Below are 27,087 nucleotides of genomic sequence, written 5' to 3' on the forward strand. Positions count from 1 at the left end.
CACCCCCAACTCACAATGGCCTCACCCACTGCCAGATCCCCGCTGACATTGCCGGACCCCCAGGAGTCTGACCAGGATGACCTCACCAGACCAGACAGGTCGGGTCTTAAGAATGAACCTGGTCTCAAGGAAAGAAACATGAGAAGTAGGTACCCCAGCACCTCCGGAGGCGGGGCTTCCTGGCTTCCTTTTCTTCCACACGTTCTGCTCCCAAGGCCACCTCCAGCCCCGTTTCCTGATCCTCTAGCCTCACCCGCAGTGCAGCCCGGGCTGGGGAGTCAGGCAGGAATGCAGCAGACAGGACTCGCTCTCATGGTCTTGGCTGCCTGTGTGGCCCTTCCCAACTCAGAAGGTGAGTGGGGGTGCTGTCTCTCGAAGCCTCCAGGGGAAAGAGGGGGTACTGCTTCCCAAGATGGAGCTGGAAGGAGTGAGGGGCTGGTGGCAATGTGGGGCACGAAGTTCGATCTTCTCCGGCAGGAATTTCCAATTACCTACAAGAGAGTGGCATAGGTTTAAGTTCTCGACCTTCAAGAAGAAAGAAACCTCATTCGAACGGGAATGGTAGTAATTTGCCACATGAAGGATGAGATTCTTCCTCACAGCGACTCTGAGCTGTGTTTCCTTTTCTGACAACAGTGTCTTAGAAAATCCCCAGGTAGAGGTTGGAGGAAAGCCCCTATTATTCATCTGTCTCCCCCCTCACGCTAGCCTGCTACACTGGATACAAGTGTGCATGTTCTGACAGGAAAGACAGACTTGACCTTTCTCAGTTAGGGGTTTGGTGAGCAGCAAAGTCAGCCCAGTGGATGCTGAAAACCAAAACTTCAATCTGACATTGGAAGAGGGGCACCTGGGTGACTCAGTTGGTTAAGCCTCTGACTCTTGATTTCAGCTCAGGTCACGGTCTTTTGGGGTCTTGGGGTCATGGGATTGAGCCCTGCTTGAGGCTCTGTCCTCGGCCGGGACTTTGCTTCTCTTCTTCTCCCTCTGCACACACCCCACCCCCCCACCGGTTTCTCTCTTTCTGGGGTGGTTGGCTAAGCTGGTTGGTTAAGTTGGTTAAGCATCTTCCTTCGGCTCAGGTCATGATTCCAGGGTCCTGGGATCGAGACCCACGTTGGGCTCTCTGCTCAGCACGGAGCCTGCTGCTCCCTCTCCTTCCTGTTTCTGCTCTCTCATGCTATCTCTCTCTCTCTCTCTCTCTCTCCAATAAATAAATAAATAAAATCTTAAAAAAAAAAAAAGTGGGTCTTTAACAACAACAAAAAAGGATAAAGGAGAAAGGAGATTGAACCATACAAATTATATCAAAGGGAACTTAAATTGTGAATTGCTAACTTACATATGGAGATTATAAATGCATTTGGACCAGAAGCAATGTCTTCTACTGTACTTAGGAAAACCTAAACATAAGAACGTATTATTTCACTGATTTGATTCTTATCCCCTTTATTCTGAATAGATTCTCTAAATCCAGAACAGAGGTGAAGTGTAAATTTTGTTTGGTCTGCTTTGGAAAACATTAAACCAACATTTACAGAGATTTCAAAAAATAAAAAATAAAAACAGAGATTTCATATACACATTCTCATACAGACATACAAATTGGATTTTAAAACTTCTCTTGAAAAATCACAGCTGGCAACAATGGTTCCAAGTCCCCTGGCAAGAACTGGCTGGGGCAGACCAGTCTCTGTCCTTCTCTGAAGTCGGCTCTCATCCTCTTAACTGCCTGGTTCCTACAGGCCTTTGTTCAGAGGCCCCAGTACAGGACCCCTGTGTACTGGGTTATATGACTGAGTACAGAAAAAAATCTGTGTGATCTCTTCTTCATTTATTTTTTTTAAGATCTTATTTATTTATTTGATAGAATGAGAGAGAGAGATCACAAGCAGGCAGAGAGAGAGGGGGAAGCGGGCTCCCCGCTGAGCAGAGAGCGGGATGCGGGGTTTGATCCCAAGACCCTGAGATCATGACTTGAGCAGAAGGCAGAGGCTTAACCCACTGAGCCACCCAGGCACCCCTCTTCTTCCTTTCTATGAATCTGTCATATCAAGACAAAGACACAGTGTGTCATTTTATATGTTTCTGTAAATTTTTTTCAGAAAAATGCACCATGGAAATTTTAGGATTCACTTTCACTGTCTCTCAAAGGCTTACCTGATAAGGCCTTATTCTTAGTTGGCAATGCAAATCTTTTTTATTTTTCCCCACATAAAACTTTGAAGTAAAAGTGTATATTTCTTCCGTCAGCTTCCTGTTTCCAACTGTCCCCTCAGCAAGAGCAGCACCCCCCCACCTCCCACCACAGGAAAGGAGGACAGGCAGAGGGGCAGGGGTAGTAAGGGACCCCCTGTTGGACACAGGACCAAGCTTTTTGTGGATGGAGTCCTGACAGAGAGGGTGGAACCACAAAACACAGAGATGTTTGAAAAAGGCAGAGTTGTTGAGGGTAAGAAAGAAAGAGAACGGAGGAGACCCCGAGGAGACCCCGGTGATCTTCTGGATTATTCCCAGGACTTTCTTCCAAAGGCAGTTTGGGCCACCAGAAAAATCACGTTGTCTGCGAAGCACCAACCCTCTGCCATTTAAAAATGAGCCATCCCTGAGAGCAGCTGTGGAACGGAGAGTGGCAACCAATGAAGGGCTTTCCATAAAAGACATCCACTGAGTACCTCCATGTCCCACGTATCCTGGGGGAGGGTCCAAGGGCTTCTGGCCTGGGAGGGGGAAGGCAAGAGAGGAAGGGGAGGTGGGGACGGGGGAGAACTGAGCAGGGCAGGGAAGGGGGAGCAGACAGCTTTGGCAACTGTCACAGGCTGTGGCTGGGGATCAGGAAGTGACCTGTGCCAGTCTGAGACTTGGAGAAATACATTTTGTTCTTACAGGGCATCAACCGTTCCATTATCTTAATGTTGCCTGTAAATGACCATTTCAATGTTATGGCTCAGTAACTGGCATTCCCAGAGTGTTATGCATAAATCAGGAAGCAGTTGACTTGCTTGAAATTAAAAGGCTTGGATTCCACCCAAAGGTAGGAGGGCAAGCCCTCTAGCTGCTGACGTGGTTGCTGGCTCCCAGAACTCAATACTGAGTCCATAAAAATGTCTATCATCCACCCTCAGTGGCCCTGAGACAGATTCTTTGAAGCCGCAATCTAGGGCTTTGTGGGTCTGGAGTTTTGAATGTACATTGAGACTAAGGCTCCGCTTGTATCCAGCAGACTCAAGGTGGCGGATTTTTCTTCAGAACCCAAATTGACCTCTTCTTTCTGACAGCCTGTTTTCTCAGAGTAGAATGGCCCTTCCTTATGCGGATACTTGCTAGGGACTTGCTGCTGGCATCCTTTTTTTAAGATTTAATTTATTTATTTAAGAGAGAGAGAGAGACAGAGAGAGAGAGAGAGAGACTGAGCAGTGGGGAGGAGCAGAGGGAGAGGGAGAAGCAGACTCCCCGCTGAGCAGGGAGTCCCAACTAGGGCTCTCTCCCAGGACTCAGTGATCATGACCTCAGCCAAAGCCCAGAATCAGCAACTCAACTGATTGAGCTACCCAGGAACCCAAAAATAAAACCCCCAGGGTGTTTTTAAATGTCCTTTCTATGTCATAATGAATGACATAATAGAAATCTTCTCCAATCAGAGTCGTATACAGGCCCCTTTAAAGGAAAACATTCTTTTTCACTCTCAGTGATGAACTTTAAATTATTTTACCATGTTACTTGATATATAAACATGAAACCAGATATAAACCCCCAAATAAATTTAAAATTTAAATAAAAACACAACTACAAAGCCAAGACTATTTTGATATAATAATAATAATTTAAATTAATAGTTAATGTTTGGTCAAAACTAACATCATCATTCCAAACATGAATATAACACTGATTCTTAAGATGCAAATTTTGAGTTTTATGTGCATATATTACCACGTTCAGAACGAGAAGTGTTACACACCCAGAGGCCCCCTCCTATGAAATCCAGTTTGAGAAATATTGGCCAGACTGGAAGAGTCACTTTGGAATCCAAAAGGCCAGGTCAAAATTCCAAATACATGGACTTAAGAAATTGCTTAATTGCTCTGAGCCCGTTTTCTTAGTAGTAAAACAGGAATAATAATGTCTCTCTTACCTAGTTATTCTCATCATTAAATGAGATTACATAAGGAAAGTATTTGGCATAGAGGAGGTGCTGAATAAAAGTCAGTTTTCAGGGTGTTCAGTTAGTTGAGCCTCTGCCTTTGGCTCAGGTCATGATCCTCGGGTCCTGGGATCCTGGGATGGAGCCCAACATGGGCCTCCCTGCTCAGGGTGGGGTTTGCTTCTCCCTCTCCCTCTGCAGCTCCCCCTGCTGTGCATGCTCTCTTTGTCAAATAACTGAATAAATGAAATCTCTTTAAAAAAAAAGTAATAGTTTCCATCCCTTTCCTCTCACCATATTCTATCACCAACTTTTAAAATTAAAATTATGATAAGTCACACAAATCAAAGAATTTAATTCCTAAAATTATAAAAGTAACACGTACTCGGTATAAACTTTTAAAATAGAAAATATAGCAACAAAAATATGAAAGTATCCTTCCCCATTCCTTTCATCCCTCTCCTCTATCCAGAGGTAATAACCCCTCTGGGTTTTGTGTATCCTTCCAGAACTCTCTCTGTGCATTTACAAATATGCATACAGATTTTTAGAAACATAAAAGGAACAACTATTTACATAGTACCTACTATTTTTTTTTCATTTAATTTTTAAAAAGATTTTTATTTATTCATTTGAGAGGGAGAGAGAGAGAGTACAAGCAGGGAGAGCAGCAGAGAGGGAGAAGCAAGACCCCCCACCCCCACCCCAACAAGGAGCCCAATGCCAGGATCTATCCCAGGGTCCTGGGAACATGACCTGAGCAGAAGGAAGATGCTTAAATAACTGAGCCACCCAGGCACCCCTTCATTTAATTAATCATAGATAAGAGTATAACTATTTAACACATAGCCATTTCTTAAAAATTTGGGTCACTCATCTTAAAAACAACATACAAAGTTCTGGGAATAGTTTGAAATATTGAAGTTCCATTTATTCATTCATTATCAGCGAGAGTCTTATTAAGAGACAGAAACCTGACAAAAATTTGAAGAGGGAAAAATTAATGTACCAAAGGATGAACTATACCAAGAGATGGGCTAGAAGGAGGCACACAGAGCTCTAAAGAGTACGGGGATGGGTAGGGCTGATATTGGGAGGGCCGAAGTGGAGTTTTGGAGGAAGAGATCCGGTCCTCCCCCTTCCCCGCCCAGCTGAGATAGTTCTTCGCCAGGAAATGTCCCACTGGAGACATTGTGCCACCAGACCGCCTGAGCGGGTGCGGCTAGCTGTCTTAAGCTACCAGCCCGCCCCCGCCCCCGCCAGAGGAGCCGCAGCCCATGGGGGTGGGGCCGGCGTGAGCCCACCCAGGAGGAGCACCTGCGGCCTGGAAGGAGAACCCCTGCTTGCAGCAATGCCGTTCCGGGGTCCTCCATGACGGAGTTTAATGTCAGGCCAGCTGGTGAAGGAAAAACATTTTAAAGGGCTCATGTTAATTCCACAGAACTGGCAATTAAGGATGAACTTGAAGCTGAGGGGAAATGGACAATGGGCATATTTCACAAACGCTTAATATTGAGACTGGATACCCACTATGGAACAGGCAATGCAGTTTTGTTTCTAATTATTATTATTATTATTTTAAAGATTTTATTTGCTTATTTGACAGAGAGAGAGAGAGAGAGAGAGAGCGAGCGCACAAGCAGGGGGAGCAGCAGACAGAGGGAAAGGGAGAAGCAGGCTCCCTGATGAGCAAGGAGCCCAATGCGGGTTAGATCCTAGGACCTTGAGATCATGACCCAAGCTGAAGGCAGACGCTTCACTGACTGAGCCACCCAGGTGCCCCTTGTTTCTAATTATTGAGTGTTTAACATGTGTCACTTTGTTCTAAACACTTAAGTATATAAACCCATGCAACGCTCTTAACACTCCTGTGAGGTCGGTGCTATCACCCCCCCATAGGACAGATGGAGAAACTGACAGAGAACTAAGTAACTCATCCAACATGAGCTAGTAAGTGAATCTGGTTGTTTGTCTCCATACACTTAACTACTGTGCAGTAATGACTTTTAGCATGTGGCTCTGGCTCAAAATTATCCCCATCCCCTTCAGGACTATCCCCCAACCACTCCAAGTGTCCATGCTGTGAGAAGTACTAATGACCAAATGGCTTCATATTTAGGTAAAGGAAAAAGCCTCATTCTCTCTCCACTACCCAAACATTACCCCATCATTCCAAAAAGGATCTGGGAGGATATTATTCAGGCATAGCAATTTCATGCATCAATGCTTGGTGAGTCCTTCCTGCTTCCTTGATGTTAGCAGTGGACACCTTCCTTTGTAGGCATCTACATACAGTGTGATGTAGCTCCATAAGGGGTGAAGTCCACTAGAATAGGGAAATGTATCCTTAACCAAACACATTCAAGACCTTGTTTATTTACATATTGGCCTTCTTAAATGGCACTCACAAATTTGAGATACTGACAGCTGGCAAGTGAATCTTTCTTATTATTTTGTTCTTTACCCTGGGAATCTTTTCTCCAGTAGTAGCATAAACCTTTGCTTTGTTTCTCTTTTACTGTGTTCTTTATACCAGTGTTTTTCAAACTGCATTTCTAATAAGCCCTAGAGTGATGTCATTGCTACAGCTCTCAGGGAATCACACTTTGAGAGGCCAGAGACTATATAATACATCTAAGTAAGAGAGGAAGCTGGTTCCTCATTCTATAATAACAGGATCCTCTCCTTGAAACCCAGAATCTAATTTTTATATCACAAATTTGATGTGTAGTATGTTAGCGTTCATCTTAACAGATACTGAGCAGGAAATTTTTAAAGCCTTCTTACAAAATTGGATCATAGGCAGAACCAAATCATGGACAGACATATTTGGGAAATGGCCCACCCAACTCTCTGACAATACTGGAAATATTACAATGACAAAACCCAAATCCAACAGACTCAATAACACTTTAATTAATGAGATAAACAGTCATACTTTTTAAATTAACATATAATGTATTATTTGCTTCAGGGGTACAGGTCTGCGAATCATCAGTCTTACACAATTCACAGCATTCACCATAGCACATACCCTCCCCAATTTCCATCCCCCAGACAACCTGTCCCTCTCCCCTCAACCCCCAACAACCCTCAGTTTGTTTCCTGAGACTAAGAGTCTCTTGTGGTTTGTCTCCCTCCCCTGTCTCATCTTGTTTCATGTTTTCCCTTGCTTCCCCCACGACCCCCTCACCCTGCCTCTCAAATTCCTTCTATCAGAGAGATCATATAATAATGGTCTTTCTCAAACAGTAATACTTTAAATGAGATACTAATATCTTTAAATTATCAAATGTAATGGACAAATGATTTATCATATTTAGTTGACCCCTAATCCTTGAGTGACAGTAGAGGGATAATGTTTCTGAAAAGCATGTGTAATTTAAGGACATTTGGGACATAAGACCTTGATCAAATACAGATAATCTTATCTCCTTAAAAAAAGGAAAATTATTTTAATAGTATTAAAAGTCTTAAAACAAGATACAATGAAATTGGGGCACCTGGGTGGCTCAGTGGGTTAAGGCCTCTGCTTTTGGCTCGAGTCATAATCCCGGGGTCCTGGGATCAAGCCCCGCATCGGGCTCTCTGCTCAGCGGGGAGCCTGCTTCCACCTCTCTCTATCTGTCTGCCTCTCTGCCTAGTTGTGATCTCTGCCTGTCAAATAAATAAATAAAATCTTTTAAAAAAAGATACAATGAAATTAAGATAGAAGAGCTTAATTCCACTTAGGAGACATTTATTTAGCATGAATACCAGGTACTGTGCTAGGTGGTGTGGTACAAATATATACTGTGGGTGCCCACAGTCTAAAGACACAGTCATAAACTCTTAATTTTATGTATGGCAATGACAGGAAAGCACAGGATGTTGTGGGTCCAGAGATTCACATAAGAAAACAACAAGACTAGGAAAAAGGAGATAACTAATGACATCTTGAACTTGGTCATTGGTTAACAGGGATGGAAAGGGGGGAGACAAATCTGAGAAATGTTAGAGTAAAACGTACAGGAGTTTGTGACTGGCTGTGGGGAGTACAGAAGGAGGATGGAATGACACATGGGTTTCTGGGTAGCTGTAAATGACCATTAAATGAGATGAGAAAAGGAAAGGAACAGATTTTTCAGTGGTAAGAAATAATGCCTTCAGTTAAGTTTGGGGAGCCTGTGGAATATTTCAAGTGTATGTTCAACGGCAGTTGAATATATGTCAGGATTATTGGGGTAGAGGCTAGAGTAGACAAAGATATGTTCAAGTTACTGACACAGGTAGTAATTCAAAGTATGAGAAGACGTGAGTGGAAAGAAGAGTGGAAGGTCAAGGTGGAACTTTGAGGAGTGCTAACCATTGAGGAGAGGGCAAAGGAGGAGGAGTTCAAGAGCAGAGAATGTCATTTCTCAGTCTTAGGAATATTAGGAGAGATTAGTGTCAACCAGGGATATGGAAAATTCCCAGGAAGGAATGGGTTCCAGTGTTACACGCAGCCAGGAGGACCGGAAAGATAATGTTAGACAAACATCTGCCATTGGAAGCATCCTGAGGGCAGATACTTTGACTACTTTTTGTGTATTTAGTGCCTAGAACAATGAGAGACACAAGGTAGGCACTCCACAAATGCTTATGGAATTTTATTGACCCCGCAATCACTTTTGTTAGTAAAATGATAAATTTACTCAAATGATACAGACTCAAAAACGTTTGTGAGATGGTGTTGCTATTTTTCCAAGGGAGTTCTTCCTTGACATAATCCAGGCTAAATTTTCAGTAAAAAATAAAATAAAATAAAGGAAATGTAGAAAACTTATCAGTCCAATGAAGGAAATGGGGAAAATGATAAAAAGAAAACACAAAATAAGGTGAATAAGTAAATTTAACCACAAGGTTAGTGTCACAACATTAATATCAGAAAAGCATAATTTAGGCAAAAACTTGCAACAGGACTAAAGGAATGTTACAGGAGGATAAAAAAGTATCAGTTCACCAAGAAGGTACATATAAGACTGTCATGCAAGTGCAGGGTACAGTTTCGTTTTTATTTAAAATTGTAGTAAGGTTGATCCCTGAACATCCCAGGGTTAGGGGCCCCCACGTCACCACACCCTAGTGGAAAATCCCCACCTCACTCGACTCCCCAAACTTTACTAGGAGTCTACCACTGAATGAAAGCTTTACCAATAACATACACAGCTGATACATATTTTGTATGTTATGTGTATTATATACTATGTTCTTAAAGTAAGATAAAGAAAATATTAAAATGAGGAAAATACATGTAGGGCACTGTATTTATCAAAAAGAAATCCCTTACAAGTGGACCCACACAGTCTAAACCCATGTTGTTCAAGGGTCCACTGTATTTTATTCATCAAAGACATTTTTTTTGAGTTTTTTTTTTTTAAGATTTTATTTATTTGACAGACAGAGATCACAAGTAGGCAGAGAGGCAGGCAGGGGTGGGTGGCGGGAAGCAGGCTCCCTGCTGAGCAGAGAGCCCAATGCGAGGCTTGATTTGAGGACGGTGGGATTATGACCAGAGGGGAAGGCAGAGGCTTTAACTCACTGAGCCACCCAGGCGCCCCTCATCAAATACTTTTTTTGTATAAACTTTTATTTTTAAAAAATTTGTCTAAAAATATTATTTAATCTCAATTACTGAGTTTTGGGGGCACTCATTTATAGTTTGCGCCTGGTGCACCTGGGCGGCTCCGTTGGTTGTCTGCCTTCGGTTCAGGTCAGGATCCTGGGGTCCTGGGGTCCCGCCAATGGTCTCCTGCTCAGCGGGGAGTCGGCTTCTCCCTCTTTCCGGTGTCCCGCTCATGCTCTCAGGTGCTGTCTCTTATATAAATCTTAAAAAAAAAAAAAAAAAAATGCCCCGAGGCTAGTGCCTCACTCCGATCCCGGCTGTGTACCTCAGAAAATATAACCCCAAGTGATATATTGCAAAATCGTAACCAAAAAATCTGACATAATCACACTGATCAATCAAAAAACTAAATTCTCCCCGCAGCTCTATGACGGGCAGGCGGCAGGAAGCCAGGCCGTGTTCAGCCCTGGGGGACCGGTCCGCGCTGTCCCTAGGATGCCCGGGCAGAGGCCGGACTCGGGAGCGGCCTGGGGAAGCCCCACGCCACGCAGAGCAGGTGCGTGCACTTCCTCCTGGCCTTCCCGGAAGTGGCAAGCGCCGCGGGCGACCGGGGCCCCTCCCCTGGGCGTATTCCTCAGTCCGCTTGGGCCGTCTCTTAGTCAACGTCCTCTCCGTGCGCCGCGCGCCACTCACGGGCTAACAGAAAAGCCGCGGGACTTGGCCAGGCGGGGGCAGGCCCGTTGCGCACGCGCGTAGGCCGGAAGAGCGGCGGGACGTGGCCCTAGTGTATCAAGGGAAGCCCGCGTCCCGTTGCAGGCTCTCTTTCCTGGGCTCCGGCTTGGGCTCCGGTTCCAGCACCAAGTTTCCCGCTCCCAGCCTCTCCTCCTTCACGGCCGCCATGACCGCAGACACGGGAGCGCGACAGCAGTAAAGCCCCGCGACGTCGTGCTTTTGTCTTTTCCCCACCTTTGGTTTGGTTTAGTTTCCTGATTTTTCTTTTGCAGGTTCTTGGGTAGAACGTTTATTTTTCATGCTTGTGTTTTAAATAAAGGAACTTAAGCTAAGTTTATATCCCACCCTTTGTAGTAAGTAGTACTTCCACTTTTCAAATTAAATATTGGGTGATTTTTTTCCCCTTAACCTATGAATCGAAGTTTTTAGTTTGAAAACAAATGACATTTGTAAGTTTATAAATAGTTTGTATATTATCTGGACCCAGACTTTAAGTGGTTACTTTGCACAGGAACCTTCTCTGCAAACACTATTAAGAATTACAAAAAAAAAAAAGCAAGCCCCAACTGCAGATAATGCTATGCAACTTTGTGATGTAGGGGAGGAAAAAAACCTTTTCTTCCTTCCTTTCTAGCTTCTTGACTGTGGCCCCTAAACAAGACATTAAAAGGGGGAAAGCCTACAAATCTATGTAAAGTTTTAGGTGGCATGGGAGCCTTCATAAGGAAATGAAGATCCAAAGGAGCAGCTTGAGTCAACAATTACAAAGTTAGACGGAGTGATAAATTGTGAAAAAGTAACAAGACGATGGGACATGGCCTAGGGCCGTTAATCATGAAAGTGACCAGGGCGATGAGGGTTAGTTTAACAGGGTTGGTTTGTACAGATTTCCCTGGGCCTCAGCTTCCCTCTGGAGTGAGGTAACACCATCTCACTACGCTGAGAGGGGTGAAGTGCCGCCCTCTGGTGATAAAAATGTCTCTTCCTCCAAATGGGAGGAGGGCGCCTTTTACTTGGGAGTTTTATCTCCTGCTTTTAGGAAATTTAGAATGCCCTTTTTGCATTGCTGTTTTTTTAAGTTGAGTTTTTAAACTTAAAATCAATATGCCAGAGTGGCATTTCTGGGGAGGTGGAGTTGTCTGAATGCCTTCAGTGAAAATAAATTAGAAATTGTAGATGAAATGGGCAGTTTCTTAGAAAACTAAGATACCAAGATTGACTGGAGAAGAAACAGGAAACCCTCCCGAAAAGCACATAACTATTAAGGAAATTAAATCAGAGTTGAGCATGTTTCTCTCAAATAGACAGCAGGCCTAGATGATTTCAGAGGTTTTAGGAAGCAGTGGAGGAACAGAATCCTCACCTTATACTGACTCTTCAAATATAGAATAACAGAGAAAGCTACCCAGTGCATTGTTGAGATAAATATAACCTTAATACCAAAACATTCAAGATTGACATCAGGGGATAAAAGTATGGACTACTCTTGTTTATGAAAATAAATGCAGAATTTTAAATAAATAGCAGATCAAACTCAGAATCATATAAAAATTAGTACATTATGACCAACTTTGTTTTATCCCAGGAAGGCAAGGAAGAAAATAGATTAATCCATCATAGTAGTTTAAAATTTGTGTATTGCGTTTACTGTGGGCTAAGCACTGTTCTCGGTATCTAGCAAAGTAATGAATTAAAGGAGGAAAACCTTAGATTTCCTGGCTGGCTCAGTCTGTAGAGCATGTGACTCTTGAGCTTGGAGTTGTGAGTTCAAGTCCCATATTGGGTGTAAAGATTACCTTAAAATTTTTTTTTTAATTTTAAAAAGTAAAGGAGAAAATCCTTTCATTGCTATAAAGAAGTTGAGAAGGGAGAAATAAAAACATCTGTTTACCAGAAAAACCAAAGAATATCAGCTCTGAACTATTATACCTAAAAAAAGTTCAGCAAAGTTGCTGGATACAAGATCAATATAAAACAATCCATAGCATTTCTACACATCAAAAATAACTAATTGGAAAAAGTAATTTTTCAAAAGACCATTAGCAATAGCACAAAACCTATAAGGTACCTAGGAATAGATCTAAGATAAGATATATGACAATATTATTTTCTTCATAAAGGTCTGAAGGACATCAAAGAAACCTTGAGTAACTGGAGAGATAATGCCACGCTTATGGATGGGGAAAATATTTTTCAGTTGTTCGGTCTTCCAAAATAATTAATAAATTCAGCACATTCTAACCAAAATTTCAAAGATTTTTATAGAACTTAACAAGCAGATTCTAATATTTGTAAGAATAGTAAAGGGGCAAGAACAGTCAAGACAGTTTTGAAGAACAAGTTGGGTATGGAGACTTAATTGTGTTGGGTATTAGGATTGATTAAAAAGTCATTTCAGTTGAGACAGTGGTGAATAGAGCAATGAATCCAGAGGAAGTCTAGAAACAGCCCTATGCATATACGGGAACATGAAGACTTAAGAGGTGTCTACGGTATCCATGAGACTGGGCAGTTCCACTGTGAAAAGGAAGCTATCCAGCCAACCGAAGATCCCTCTACTGATATAGACAAGAGAACACTATATTATTGAGTGAGCATTAGCAGATTTACAAGCCCTTTGAAAGTGACTCTGAAGTTAGGACAGAATCACACATATTTTATACAGGAAACAAGAAGCAAGAATAACATCTCTTCAGAAAAACAGAGGTTTGCAACTTTGGCAGTCCCCGTACATCCTGTGAGAGACCCTGAGCTAATTCCAGAGGGATGTTTTTACATATCTAGAGGTTCTTTGGCAGTGACCTTAGATATATAGCTGTAGTATAACAACTGGAGACTGGGTTTAATCCTTAGGGAAATTTGCCTCTGTTGCAAAGGTTAGGGTAAGGACTCATGTTCACAATGTCTCTAAGGAAACATTCCTAAGAGAGAAGGGAAGGGGAAAATGGTCTCTTTGTCCTTCATAAATGGAGAAATAATTTTTATTTGCCTTTATGGTTCTGAGATTTTGGTTATCCTTATGCAGACAGTTCCTTTTCTGGCTAACAACACAAACAGCATAAACTCTGGGTATAAAAGATAAAACTTTTTTTTTTTTTTTAATTTCAAAATACTAACTGAACACCAGTTATGTCCTGGACACCAAGGATATGAAGATGGATAAAGCACCGTCCTTTCAATCAAGGAATGTAGATTCAAGCAAAGGAAATAGATCTATAAACCAAAACAATGAAGACTCTATATGGAGGTAAACACTCCAAAAGGAAGTATAGGGCGCCTGAGGGAAGCCTGTTGAGATTTGATGATGGGATCTGACGCCAGGTCCCAGGTCCTCAACTGGCCACCCTAAGATACGTCTGCGGGGGAGATTGTCCAGGAGGCAACTTTAATTAAGGAAGGATTCATCCTGGGTGGAACTTTAGCCTCAAGCCTCAGCATGGAACCTGAGGCCTCGTGAGTTGGGCTCTGTGGCGAGAACGGACAAACTCCGTTGCTAAAAAGCAAAGCTTTTAAAACAAAATGTTATTTTTATGACTTCTGGCTAGACAAGGATTTGCTAAATATGATACAATAGCGAACTGTAAAGAAAAACTTTAAACATAATTAAGAGATGAGCTACCAAGTGGAAAAAAACAGTTTCTAATAGAAAAAGATTGGAATCCAAGATATTTTATGAATTCTTTTAAATAAGTAGTTGAGGGGGGAACAAACTGTAAAAAACAAAAAAGCTGGTAGAATAGGATTTAGCAATTTAAAGAGTTAATTTAATAGCCATTCACTCATATAGAAATGGTAAATTTAGGCCACATTGCAATATCATTTCAATCCCCCCAGATCAGCAAAATTTTAAAGTGATATTATGAAGTGTTGTGGAGAATGTACAGAAATGGAACTTGAATCCACTGCCAGTGGGAGTGTAAATGGGTATCATCACTTTGAGAGCAGTTTGCCCATATCACATACAGGAGAAGGTGCACATTTCCTCTCTCCAGCCTTCTGATTTTAGTATATGTGCTGCCAAAGCAAGTATTTCCTACAACCTAGCCATGCCATGGATAGGTCTGTTCTTTTAGAGCAGTGGTTCTCCAAGTGTGGTCCAGAACTGGCAGAATCAGCATCACCTGGGGAGTTGTTAGATGTGCACATTTTCAGGCCTCATCCCAGATGGGGATGGAATCAGAAACCTAAAGTTGGGGAAGGATTGACGGCAATTGGGTTTATTTTATTTTATTTTTTTAAAAGATTTTATTTATTTGACAGCACATGAGTGCCAGCAGGGGAGAGCAGACTCCCCACTGAGAGGGACCCTGGGATCAAGACCTGAGCTGGAGGCAGATGTTTAACCGACTGAGCCACTCAGATGCCCCATAGCAATTGGGTTTAAAAAGTCCTCCAAATGATTCTGATGTGCATTTAATTTTGAAAACCACTGCCTTAGAGAATTTCTCATACAGTTCTGGGGGAGACATAGAAGACCAAGCAAAGCCGAGCTTAGTAGTTTTAAAAAAGTGGTCTCTGGCCTTCCAATCCCAGCCCCACCATTTCTTGTCCTACCCTTTAATCTGGAGAAAGGTATGTAATGTTTCTTCTTATTAATAACACATCTATGAGGTGGGGATAAATAGAGTACTTTCAGCATGGAGTTGCTGTGCATGAATGACTTCACATATGGCAGTGGATGGTCCAGAGTAAGCATTCAACAAATGTAACCTCGTATCATCATAAGGGTATTTATTGCAGCCGTGCTTGTTAACAGTAACAGGAAAGTATTGAAAACATATTTCTTAAAGGTAAGACTGAAAGCAAATGTGGAAAAGGATTAAAATTGGTAAAATTTGGATGGTGCGTATATAGGTGTTGTATCATCCTTTATACTTTCTTAGGTGTTATTTTGCAAGCAAAGGAAAATAGCAGAAGTGTTATTAGTTATCCCTGAACACGTAGATTTCTTTTTTTTTTTTTAATTTTATTTATTTGTCACAGAGGGAGATCACAAGCAGGCAGAGAGGCAGAGAGAGAGAGAGGGGGAAGCAGGCTCCCCGCTGAGCAGAGAGCCTGATGTGGGGCTCGATCCCAGGACCCTGAGACCATGACCTGAGCCGAAGGCAGAGGCTTAACCCACTGAGCCACCCAGGCGCCCCACACTTAGATTTCTACAGAAAATTGTTTAAGTAAATCATGATGTTAGAAATATTTCCATAGATGTTACTGAGCTTGTGTTTTTGGCAGAAGGTATAAGGTATTGTGGTCCCAACCCACTTTTTGTATCTTCCTCTTACAACTCAGACTCATAATATTCTATAATCCCCACAAAATGTGCATAAATTCTGTCTTTTCCCACTTTTGTGCCTTTGTATCCATTCTCATCCACATTTATGGCCCTATTCAAACTCTCCATCTTCCAGGTTCCCAGGTCAAATTCCATCTCTTTGATGAAGACGTACGTGGATCCCTGCTATAATTGATCTCTTCTGCCTCTTAATGTTCCAGACACTCATTCTTTCTCATAGAACCCTTGCCACATTCTGCCTTCTGTCAGAAGTGTTTTCCTCCTACTTTGTTTTCTCACTTCTTATGTAGTGACAGTTGCAGATTGTCTTTAGTAACGGGGCAAAGATCAGGACAGTCTACAAGATATTTGAAAGATGATACAGGGGTGCATGGGTGGCTCAGTCAGTTAAACATTTGATTCTTGATTTTGGCTCAGGTCATAATCTCAAGGTGGTGAGATGGAGCCCTGCATCTGGCTCTGCACTGAGCATGGAATGGGCTTAAGACGTCCTCTCTCCCTCTCCCTCTGCTTCCACCCACCTCGCTCATGCTCTCTCTCTTTAAAAAAAGAAAAAAAAAAGATTCAAACATTGACTTCAGTTCACTGAATACACACAATCAGATGCTACCCATGGAGACTGTATGGTCCGGGCTTCACTGGCCAGTGAATAGAAATTATGATGTTCTGAGTCCTGGCCTTCCCTAGTCAGTCATTATAGGTGTTTTCCCAGGATCCCCAATACAGATATTCTTGATAATTCTCAAATTGTGGGTCATAGAGAAGGGTCCTTTCCCTCTAGGAGTCTGAGGTGGTGGTCTGATCGTGATGAAGGATAGTTAGAAGGCGGACAGGCAGGGACAAGGGGCCCCCACCCTAAGAGGAAACCACTCTGAAAAGGATTTTACACTACCCTGGAAGGAGCCTTCCCCCCTTTCCCATGTGATAGAGAGATGACAAAGAGCTGATTAGATGGCACGTGTGTGGAGGGTAAATCAGATTAGAACAGCCCACCAACAAGCCCGTAAGAACCCCTAAACTTAGAAACTCTGGTGGCAACCCTCTCGGGTCTCCTTTATTGAGTGTATGATCACTCAATAAACTGCTTCGCTGCCCACCGCTCTTCATCTGGTCTACCTCTTCATTCTTCGAAGCAGCGTGACCAAGAACTGTGGGCAGTGAAGGAAAAGGAAATCCTGTAACAATACGTTCGGGAGGCTGAGTTCTCGAGTAACCGTTGCCCCTACCTGCAGGTTTATGGTGCCCCTGTTGGACAGCTGCTGTTGACCCACTGCTCTCCCCCCTGGTGGTTGTCCCCTTTCCCCAGAGGAATGACCTCAGGCCAGCAGGGAAGTGTATCTGCTGTTCTTGTAAGTCACTTTTCCAGAGAGATTCCCAGGTGGGGCCAACACATTGTAGAGTGACCTTTCCAAAGCAAAGGGGCATGTCTGGGGCAGTCAGGAAAGGGGGTGGAGGGGAGTGGAACAAGCCTCACAGTAAACCCGAGACCATTGCTCATTCATGCTTCTGGGCCCTGTGGTTTTATTGAGCCCACTCGGCAAGACTTCTTTCTTTCTTCTTTCTTGCAAAAATTTTCTTCCCATGTTTCCCTCAGGGAACCCCTACTCCCTGAGACAGGTCTGTGTAAAGTCCGGTTTGGGAACAAAAGCAGGTTCTTTACCATGGGATTCCTTGCCTTATGCAGCAGTGGACCAGCGTGGTGTTTTGGGAAGGCTTAGCTTTCTAATCTCTTCTCAGCTTGCTTTCCCAACCAAGTAACTGTATCAATTGAATTAAAGCTATTTAAATGAGGAAGAAAGGTCACCCTATCCCTTTTTTCAACCTTACTGTCATTTCTAAATCTTTCCTATCTGGAAATTCCAGATCATCGAGATAGAGGAAATTCCTATCCACTCTTTGAAATGGAAATATTCTGGCAGGAGGCCGAATACAAAAACCTGTAGGGGGCTGTGTTCTCCAGAAGAATCTTAACATTGCCCTGGCCTGAACTCCCCTGATAAGGGTCTTAGTTGCCTGGCCTTCTGAACACTCTTCAAAGGATTCCATCTCTCTTGGTGTTTTACATTTCCGACCGCCTCTGGAGGGCACCAGTCACTTCTGCCAACACGCAGTAAATCTGGCCTGCCTCTTATCTTTCCATAGTTAATCCATTGTAGTTTATGTGATCTCCAGGTGTGACCGTCCTACCTTGATAAATAAGAAATGTAATCCAGCTTAGTAAGTGCATAAAGGTCCTGGGTGCTTTTCTGGCTTAAAACTATTCCTTGAATTGATGTCACCACTCAGATAACTCAAATTCCGAACCACACGGGCTTGCCTCTGATTCTTAATTCCCACAATGCTTCTGAAAGTCCATTTCATATTTTACAGCTGCTTGGGTCAAAACTAATAGCAGTGATCTGAATATTAGCTCTCTGAGGCTAGAAACTCTTCATCTCTCTACTCCCAGGGTCTAGCATAGTGATTCACTATGTACGAATTTATAAGAATATATATATAGAGAGAGAGAGCGCGCGCAAGCGCTCACTCTGTAAAAATTCACATAGTAATCCTTACATAGTAAGATGATGAGTGAATGGATGGATACATGAATAAACCCAAAACTTCGCTTGGGATATTAAAATAGTTTGACTTGGAGAAAAGGCAGCACAGCATTGCTAAAGAAGTAATTGGTCTTAGGAAATGAATGCATTAATAAATGTAAGGACAACCAATGTTCTGTTCTCTGATAGCACTTAAAAAATGGAAATACAATTCACATACCACAAAATTCACCATTTTAAAGTGTGTAATTCAGTGGTTTTTAGTATATTCAGAGATTTGTACGACCATCACTACTCTCCAGTTAGCAGTCACTCCCCAATTCCGCCTACCCCCACCCTGGCAATAACTAATCTACTTTCTGTGTGGATTTGCCCATCCTGACATTTCCTATAAGTGGAATCATACAGTTATGTGGCCTTTTGAATCTGGCTTCTTTCCCCCTGTAAGCCCGTTCCACTTTGACCATCAGTCTGTTAACGTGTTTTGCTGTGTTGTGATTATTTGTTTACCTCCCTGCCTCCCACTGGACTCTAAACTATCACAAGGACAGAAACTATGCCTTGTTTATTTCAACGTTTCTAATGCAGGATTCAGGACTTGGCACAACGTGGGTACTCAGTACATGTTTGCTTTTCCTAGTCCAGTGAATCTGGTTGTTCAGTGCTTGGGTGTTCCTCTCTGCACATTCGTCACACGAGTAACAAAATGAAAAGCTCCTTACTGGGTCTAGATTGAGAGCAAAAAGGTGGATCCTTGAGGCATGACACGGCTTGCAGTGGGAAGGGTAAACATTTTCCTTGTTTGGGCTCCTGCAGACTTGCATGACAGCTAAATTAAAACAGAAGTGAGACTGAGCAGGACCATTAACACTCTTAATCACTTACACGCATATGTTTCAACTATATTAATTTAAATTAGCGGTTTAAGGGTTATTGAGCGGCACCTGAGTGACTCAGTTGGTTACACATCTGTTTTGGCTTAGGTCATGATCCCTGGGTCCTGGGATCAAGTCCCCCCATGAGGCTCCCTGCTCAGCAAGAGGTCTGCTTCTCTCCCTGCTTCTCCTCCCCGTGGCTTGTGCGTGCTCGCGCTCTCTCTCTCAAAGAAATAAAATCTTAAAAAAATAAAAATAAAAATTATCTAGGGGCACCTGGGTGACTCACTAGTTGAATGCTGGTCTCTTGGTTTTTGGCTCAGGTCATGATCTCAGGCTCCTGGAATCAAGCCAAGTGCTGAGTCGGACTCTGAGCTCAGTGCAGAATCTGATTCCCCTCTCCTTTTCCCTCTGCCCCTCTGTCTGCTTGTGTGTATGTGCTCTCTTTCTCTCTCTTTCAAATAAATAAATCTTTAAAGGAATTTAAAAAATAAAAGTTATTGAAGACACTCTTTTTTTTGGTAAATGGATTTATGTAAATATAATTAATATATAGGGGGATTATATATATTTTATTTGTGTGTGTGTGTGTGTGTGTGTATGGGGATTTTATATATATTTTAATTTCCCAAGAATTAAAAATACATGTATTGAGCTGATGCTAAGTTGATACTGATCTATATCTCAAGCTGAGATTCTATTCTAAATATGGCAGCATTGGGCTATTCAGGACCCATGATGGCACAGGAGAAGAAGGTAAAAGTCTTTCTTTTTGGAGGGAAAGAGCTCCAGCTAATTTTTTACAGATCCTTCTTTAGGCTCTGAGACTCGGGCATTTTCTCTGAGACTCAAGGCATTTTTCCAAGGCTCTGGAGAAGACCCGAAGTCAGCACGGAGGTTTTTGCCTCCTTGTTGACAGGAATCTTGCCAGAGAATACCTGCCTGCTCTAAGACACCAGGTTCTTCTAGGAGTTTGACTCAGACACTAAATAGACAACTGAGAAAAGCATTCTTTCTCTTATACCCTGGTGTTCTGGACATGCTGTTCCTTCTCTTTGGAATGTTCCACTTCCTCTCAATCAGGTGAATTTTTACTCGTCTTTTAAAATTGAGTCCAACTTCATGTCCTCTGATGCCAACCCTGTCTTCCCTACTCAAAAATATTGCATGCTTGTTGAAAATTTGCCCCCTCTCTAGAAATAGTCCTTGCTTATAAATTTGGGTGTATATATTTCCGTAATTTTTCCCTCTGTGTATCTGACACATTCTTTTTATACAAGTGGGTTCATTTACATTTCTTGGACTGAAAATTGCTTTTCTCACTTAACAGTAAATTGTGTTTCTTATAATTAAACAATAAATTATGTTTCTTAAATTCCACATTCATTTACCTTAGTGTATATATACATAAATATGTCATCCTTTTTCCCATTTGGATCTACTATTATATTGGTAAACATTTAGGTGGGCTCTAATGTTTTGCTCTAGTGAACAGCTATGTACCTGTCTTTAAGACTTGTGGGAGCCTTTTGGAAGGACAGAATTCCAGAAGTACAGTGGAGTGGGCCAGGAGGATTGTATCCTAAGCATTTAGTTCCAAATGTGTCCTCCTTAGACATACATTCAGGGCCTCAGTAGTGTGATCTCTGTCTATCTTTTGAACCATATCTTCCATCACTCGCCTTCCTAACTACTCAATTCAGATGAAGTGGTTGATTTTTCTCCATGCCCTCAATGCATTTGGGCATTCCTGTCTCAGAATTCTTGACCACATACTTCCTTTAGTCTTGACAAGTTGTCTTCATTTTTCTCCACCCGTCCAAATCCTTCAAGATTCATCCAAGTCCTTCCTTGGTAGGACACCTAAACCTGCTCCAGGGGCCCATGTGGTCCTTCTCTTCTCCACTGGGCGGGACACTCACTTCTTTCATCTCTAATCAAGTCAGTCTTCAATCTACTAGCATTGTTGTCTGGAGCTATTTTTCATCTCTTCCCTGGTTTTGTGTCTTTGCCTATACTTAATGTTTTATCTTCCCCAAATACAATGTAAGTTCTGGAAGGAACGAACATGTCCTGTCCCAGGTTTGCATTCACAAAACCATCAGTAAGTGTCTTCCCCTTGCTTGAGTGAATTGGCATTCTGTTTCTCTGGAATCTGAGAGCCAGACATGATATAATGAGCCCTGGGTGTTCTATACAACTGATGAATCAGTGACCTCTACCTCTGTAACTAATAATATACTTACTGTATGTTAATTAGTTGAATTTAAATGTAAAGTGAAAAAGGAAGAGAGGCCATTAGTTTTATTGTTGTTTTTGTTTTTAAATTCCAGTATAGTTCCACTGTTTATAATAAGTGATTCAGCACTTCCATACAACACCCAGTGCTCATCACAAGTGTCCCCCTTCATCCCCATCACCTGTTAACCTGTCTCCCACCCACCTCCCCTCTGGTAACCACCGGTTTGTTCTCTATAGTCAAGAGTCTGTTTGTTGGCTTGCCTTCCTTCCTTCCTTTCTGTCCCTTTCTTTTTCTTTTCTTTCCTTTCCTTCCCTTTTCTTTCTTTTCCATTTGTTTTGTTTCTTAAATTACACATATGAGTGAAATCCTGTGGTATTTCATTCTTTTAGATGACTGAGTAATATTCCACTGTGTGTGGAATACACATCTTCTTTATCCATTCGTCTATTGATGGACACTTGGGCAGCTTCCATCATTTGGCTATTGTAAATAATGCTGCTACAAACATAGGTGTGCATGAATCCCTTTGAATAAGTGCTTTTGTTACCCTGCAGAGTGATTACTGGATCATAAGGGAGTTCTATTTTTTACTTTTTGAGTTGTTTTCCACAGTGGCTGCCCCAGTTTTCATTCCCACCAACAGTGCAAAAGAGTTCCTTTTTCTCCACATCCTCACCAACACCTGTTTTTTCTTGTGTTGTTGATTTTAGCCATTCTGAACAGGTGTGAGGGGATATCTCATTGTGGTTTTGATTAGTATTTCCCTGATGATGAGTGATGTTGAGCATCTTTGCATATATCTGTTGGCCACCTAGATGTCTTCGGAGAAATGTCTGTTCTTGTCTTCTGCCCATTTTAAAATTGGATTATTGGGGTTTTTAAAAAGATTTTATTTATTTGAGAGATAACATAAGCTGGGGAGGAGCAGAGGGAGAGGAACAAGCAGACTCCTAGCTGAGCAGGGAGCCCAGCTTGGGGCTCGATCCCAGGACCCCAAGATCATGACCTGAGCCAAAAGCAGATGCTTCACCAACTGAGCCACCCAGGAGCCCCAGATTATTTGTTTCTGGAGTGTCTAGGCTCTTGTCCTATGAACTGTGAGATGTAACATTTTCCTTCTTTTCTTCTAGCCATACTTCCCATTGCCTCCAGCTGTTGCACTGAGGTTTCACATCATATCTCGCGAAGGCTTCTGGAGAGGGTGAATCTGTGTCGCATCCAGAGAGCTGATGGGGACTGTGACTTGGCCGCTGTCATGTGAGTGCTCTTCAGCCAGGAGGGCTAAACCTGGGGTTCGTTTCTTGGCCCATGAGCGGTAGGTTGGCAAGGCTTTGCCTGATATGCAACATACAAAGAATCATTTAGACGAGGGAGAGGACAGTAAATATTCCACCATTCCTGCCTCAGGCTCCCCAGGGTGAGCACAGTCTCCCAGGACTGATGTGTCCAGAGCCCCAGCCTCGCCTCCGCGGCCCCCACTGCTGTGCTGTAATTCAGGATCAATACTTTCAGTTATTGGACGGTGTGTGTGACTTTCCAAAACAAAACTAGGGACATTCTGAGTGAAAAAGCAAAACAGAAGGAAGGGGTCTCTGTTCTATTTTGTGGCTTTACCTGTAGCTTTTTCCAGGCAAGTTTATGGGTTGCTGTCATTTTTTACTTCCGTAATTCATCAAGAATATATACAAGGTTCAAACAGAAATAGATGTCTGTATCTGTCACATGCAATCAAACCCAAATGCCCATCTTCACTCTTGATTCTGGGCTGTTGTCTTCTGGTGAACCTTTTCCAAGCTTACCTCTGGCTCGGTTATCAAACACTTTCGATTTCTGGGGCACCTGGGTGGCTTGAGCATCTGCCTTTGACTCAGATCGTGATCCTGGGGGTCCTGGGACCAAGTCCCACATCGGGATCCCTGCTCAGCAGGGAGTCTACTTCTTCCTCTGCCCCTCCCCCAGCTCATGCTCTCTCTCAAATAAACAAAACCTTTAAAGAAAAAAAAACCTTAGATTTCTGTGTTCTTCATGTCCCCATAGAAACTTTAAAATCTGAAATTCATTGGTACGTAGCAAATCTGGATTCTGACAACAATGCTGTGAGGAAAGGCATAAATTATCTCCATGTCACACAAGATAAAGCTGTGCCCAGTGAGTATATAGTTAATCCGGTGACGCACAGCTAGAGAGTGGCAGAGATGGGCTGTGAACCAGGTCTCGTTCAGAGCTCCATATACTTCAGAGATCTCTCAGAAGTGGTGATGGGACCCACCATAAAACGCTCTCCCCAAACTTCATTGTATCTGGCACCTTCAGATCATGAGGACAGTGTATCTGGCATCTCCCTGGTGTGCTGGTTTTAATGCCACTGGGGAGATGCTGATGAGCCCCTGGGTATCCCGTTCTTGGGGCTACAGATAAGCCCAGTGCTTATGCCTGAGTTCCCGAGTCACTGAGAAGCCTCTTTATTTATTCAGTGAGTTCAACAAATAGTTATTGATTAATGTTTCTGTACCAAGCACCGTTCTATCCTCGACTTGCGCTGGGGGATGAAGCGGTAACCTAAGGGATTCTGCCCTCCTAGAGTCTGCAGGACTGTGTTCACTGAGTCTTGCAGACCGTTCTCTGAGATCTAAGATATATTTTGTTCCCTCTCAGAGGAATCCAGCTATCACCCAACTTTGAGAAACACGGCTCCAAGACAAGATTCTTAAAATTTCAGAGGAAGAGTTTGTAAGATGTTCATTGATAGAGTTCCTTCAGGTCGGGGGGCTGTGAACTCTGCTTAACTGGGATGTCAGTGGAGCGATTCTCCACTGGGTGTCTGCTCAGGTTCTTGCTGGCCTTTGGGAATGATAGGAGCTTCAACTCCTTTTTGTTTCCTCCTCCTCTGAGCACTACGGCTGGGTGCTCTCCTCTAGCAGCCATTGGCAAACCAACCAGCTTCCCTTTGGGAGACTTTCAGCGTAATACACTCAGAGAATGCATTGTCCTCCTCTCAAGAAGCCTTACTTCTTTCAAATTAACATTCCCACCTGCTGGCTTTATTATGCCTAAGCTCACTGAGGTCTTCCCCAGGTTTTCCCCTCATTCCAAGAGTCCCCACATTAGCGCATGATTCCTCTTGGGTCATCTGGAAAAAATGGCAACCTACTCTGTATCCTTCTGGGTTTTTCCCCCAGTAACAGGCAGGGGCTTTGTCTTATCCGGATACCGAATGTCTGTGGAGAGCCAGCAGCATTGTGACATTTAGTAAGAGCAGGATGGCACCTGGGGGCAAATTAAAAGTCACAGTATCTTTTGTAACAAGAAATTCTTCCAGTTCCTAGAAATTGTGGGTGCTGCTTTATGGTTTTCTCACCCCAAGGTGAAAGAAAATTTAAAACATGAAAACATTTGAGAAGGGGTTTGAATCCATAGTATATTAAAATGTTACCAAACACCTAGAATATTTTAGATGACTGTTTTGTTAAAAACAAAACCAGACTGTTTTTATTTTGAACAATTTTCACTTCATGTCTATAACTAATTACAGAATTCCTACTCTGAACAAGGGCTTTTTTCAAGACAATTCCAGACTATTCCTCCTTCAAGGAGCATCACACCCCAGGACAAGGAGGTTTGAAACAAAAAGTCATACAAAAGACAGCATAAGCTAAGTCCCAGAGGAGAGGTCATGCTGAGAGCCTCAAAGGGAAAACAGGGCATTTAGCTGAGACAATCTAGGAAAACTGCGTGGAGGAGAGATGTATGAGATGGGCTGTGAGGTGTGAGTTGGGTTTGCTGGGCGAAGCTCTGGGTCAGGAAATACCATTATTTTCCCTTGGTTTCTCTCCTTTCCCTCATTCCTTCCCTCCTCCCTCCCACTTTTTTTTTTAAGATTTTATTTATTTATTTGACAGAGAGTGAGAGAGCACAAGCAGGGGGGCAGGCAGAGGCAGAGGGAGAGGGAGAAGCAGGCTCCACGCCAAGCTGGGACCCTGACTGGGGGCTCAGCCCAGGACCCCGAGATCATGACCTGAGCTGAAGGCAGATGCTTAACTGACTGAGCCACCCAGGCGCCCTTCCTCCTCCTTCTCATGCTGTGTCTGAGGAACCTCCGGCCACGGGGAAGTGAGGATTCAACCTCGTGGGCTCCGCGGCTTAAGAATTCCAGTCTCGTGTCTCTCATTGGGAATTGTGTCTGAGTCACTAAGTTTTTACTTGGCCTTTCCTTCAGTGACTTTGTTTATCTTCCCTCCATGGCAGCCTCCACGTCAGGCGCAGAAGAATCTGTGTCAGCCCGCACAGTCCTGTTATTAAGCAGTGGTTAAAAGAACAAGCAGCCAAGAAAAACGCCAAAGGCAACATCTGCCACAAGAAGAAACACGCTGGCCAGAGGAAAAGTAAAGGAGCCCATCAGGGGAAACCAGAAATCCACGGCCATAAAACTCCTTATTAAGGCGTTTGCAGATGAACCTACACAGACAGTTCCTCAACTGGACTTGGCCATGGTTGCTTGTAAATTTCTCTCGTGAAAGTTCCTTATTGGGAGTCAACAGGGCAAAACAAACTATACGTTTTAAAGGAACAATTATGCAGGATGCAAACGTAGCCAATAATATGCTCATCTGAAAATGAAATGAAAAGATAGTACTTCTCTTTATATCCTATTTTAAGAGCAGCATACAGATCTAATTTCTCCAACTTTTTTATAATGAAGGTTTGCAAACCTACAGAGAAGTTGAAAGATTTTCACAATGAACACTTATGTACCTTTCACGTAGATTAATGATTGTTAATATTTTGCCACATTTATTTTCTCTCTTTGAGTGCATGTGTGTATAAAACATTTTATATATAAATACATTTTTTTGCTAAACCATTTGACAATAAGTTGCAGATGTTGTGATACTTTTTTTATGTTACAACTCGACATTCCCCAAGAATAAAGACCTTTTGTATATAATCACACTATCAGTTTTATAACTAAATATATATATATACAAAATATATATATATTTTACATTTAATTTTTCCCCAACTATTTCCAGAGTATAATTTTTGTATAGTTTTTTAATCAATCAAGGTTCACATACTGCAATTAATTGTTACATTACATTAGCAACTTTTATTCTAAGAAAATCTCCTGCTTTTTTACTTTTCTTTCTTCCCACGGCACAGACTTTTTATAAAAAGAGAGTCTGGGGCAGAATCTGTCCCACATTCTGGATTTGCCTGTTTCCTAATGACTGCTTTCAGGTGGAGCAGTTTTGATAAGAACGCTATGTGAATTTGTGTATTTCTTACTGTATTACTTAGAGTTTGTAAACACTGGTGTCTATTTTCTGCATAGAAAAGTCTTAGCTGTATATCACTTTATTTTTTTTTCTTTTTTATTTCTTTTCAGTGTTCCAGAATTCATTGTGCATATCACTTTAATATCACATCTAGTTTGAGTAACTACCGTTGCTGGATCAAGAAACTCTGATGCTAGAAAAAAAAAAAAAAAGTCTGCTTTGCTCAGGGAGCCCTCTGGCTCCCACAGTGAGTTCTTAGTGTACGAGGGAGGGATCCAGAGTTGGATGCCGTGTGGGATGAGCTTACACTCTCCTAACAAGAACCTTACATTCTTAACTCCTGGCCATCTTTCCCACACCTTGTGGGTGGATCCTGTTGTGTGGCTTGTCTTTTGGCCTCCTTG

The 27,087-nt window shown here is 42.6% G+C and overlaps 1 protein-coding gene across 2 annotated transcripts; it reads left to right on the forward strand.

Moving 5' to 3' along the window:
* On the forward strand, positions 1-26,387 carry CCL28 (C-C motif chemokine ligand 28). 2 transcript variants are annotated; one of them, XM_032337486.1, is made up of 4 exons: positions 269-352; positions 10,149-10,281; positions 22,538-22,664; positions 25,653-26,387. In XM_032337486.1, exons 2-4 carry the CDS (start codon positions 10,221-10,223, stop codon positions 25,843-25,845), a joined length of 381 nt encoding a protein of 126 aa, XP_032193377.1. In that variant the 5' UTR covers positions 269-352; positions 10,149-10,220; the 3' UTR covers positions 25,846-26,387. The 2 variants fall into 2 exon arrangements, with proteins under 2 accessions (XP_032193376.1, XP_032193377.1); XM_032337485.1 differs by lacking the exon at positions 10,149-10,281 and having other exon boundaries at positions 1-352.
* The last annotated feature ends 700 nt before the right edge of the window (positions 26,388-27,087 follow it).

Source organism: Mustela erminea, chromosome 3, assembly GCF_009829155.1.
Source record: "Mustela erminea isolate mMusErm1 chromosome 3, mMusErm1.Pri, whole genome shotgun sequence".
Classification (NCBI taxonomy): domain Eukaryota; kingdom Metazoa; phylum Chordata; class Mammalia; order Carnivora; family Mustelidae; genus Mustela; species Mustela erminea.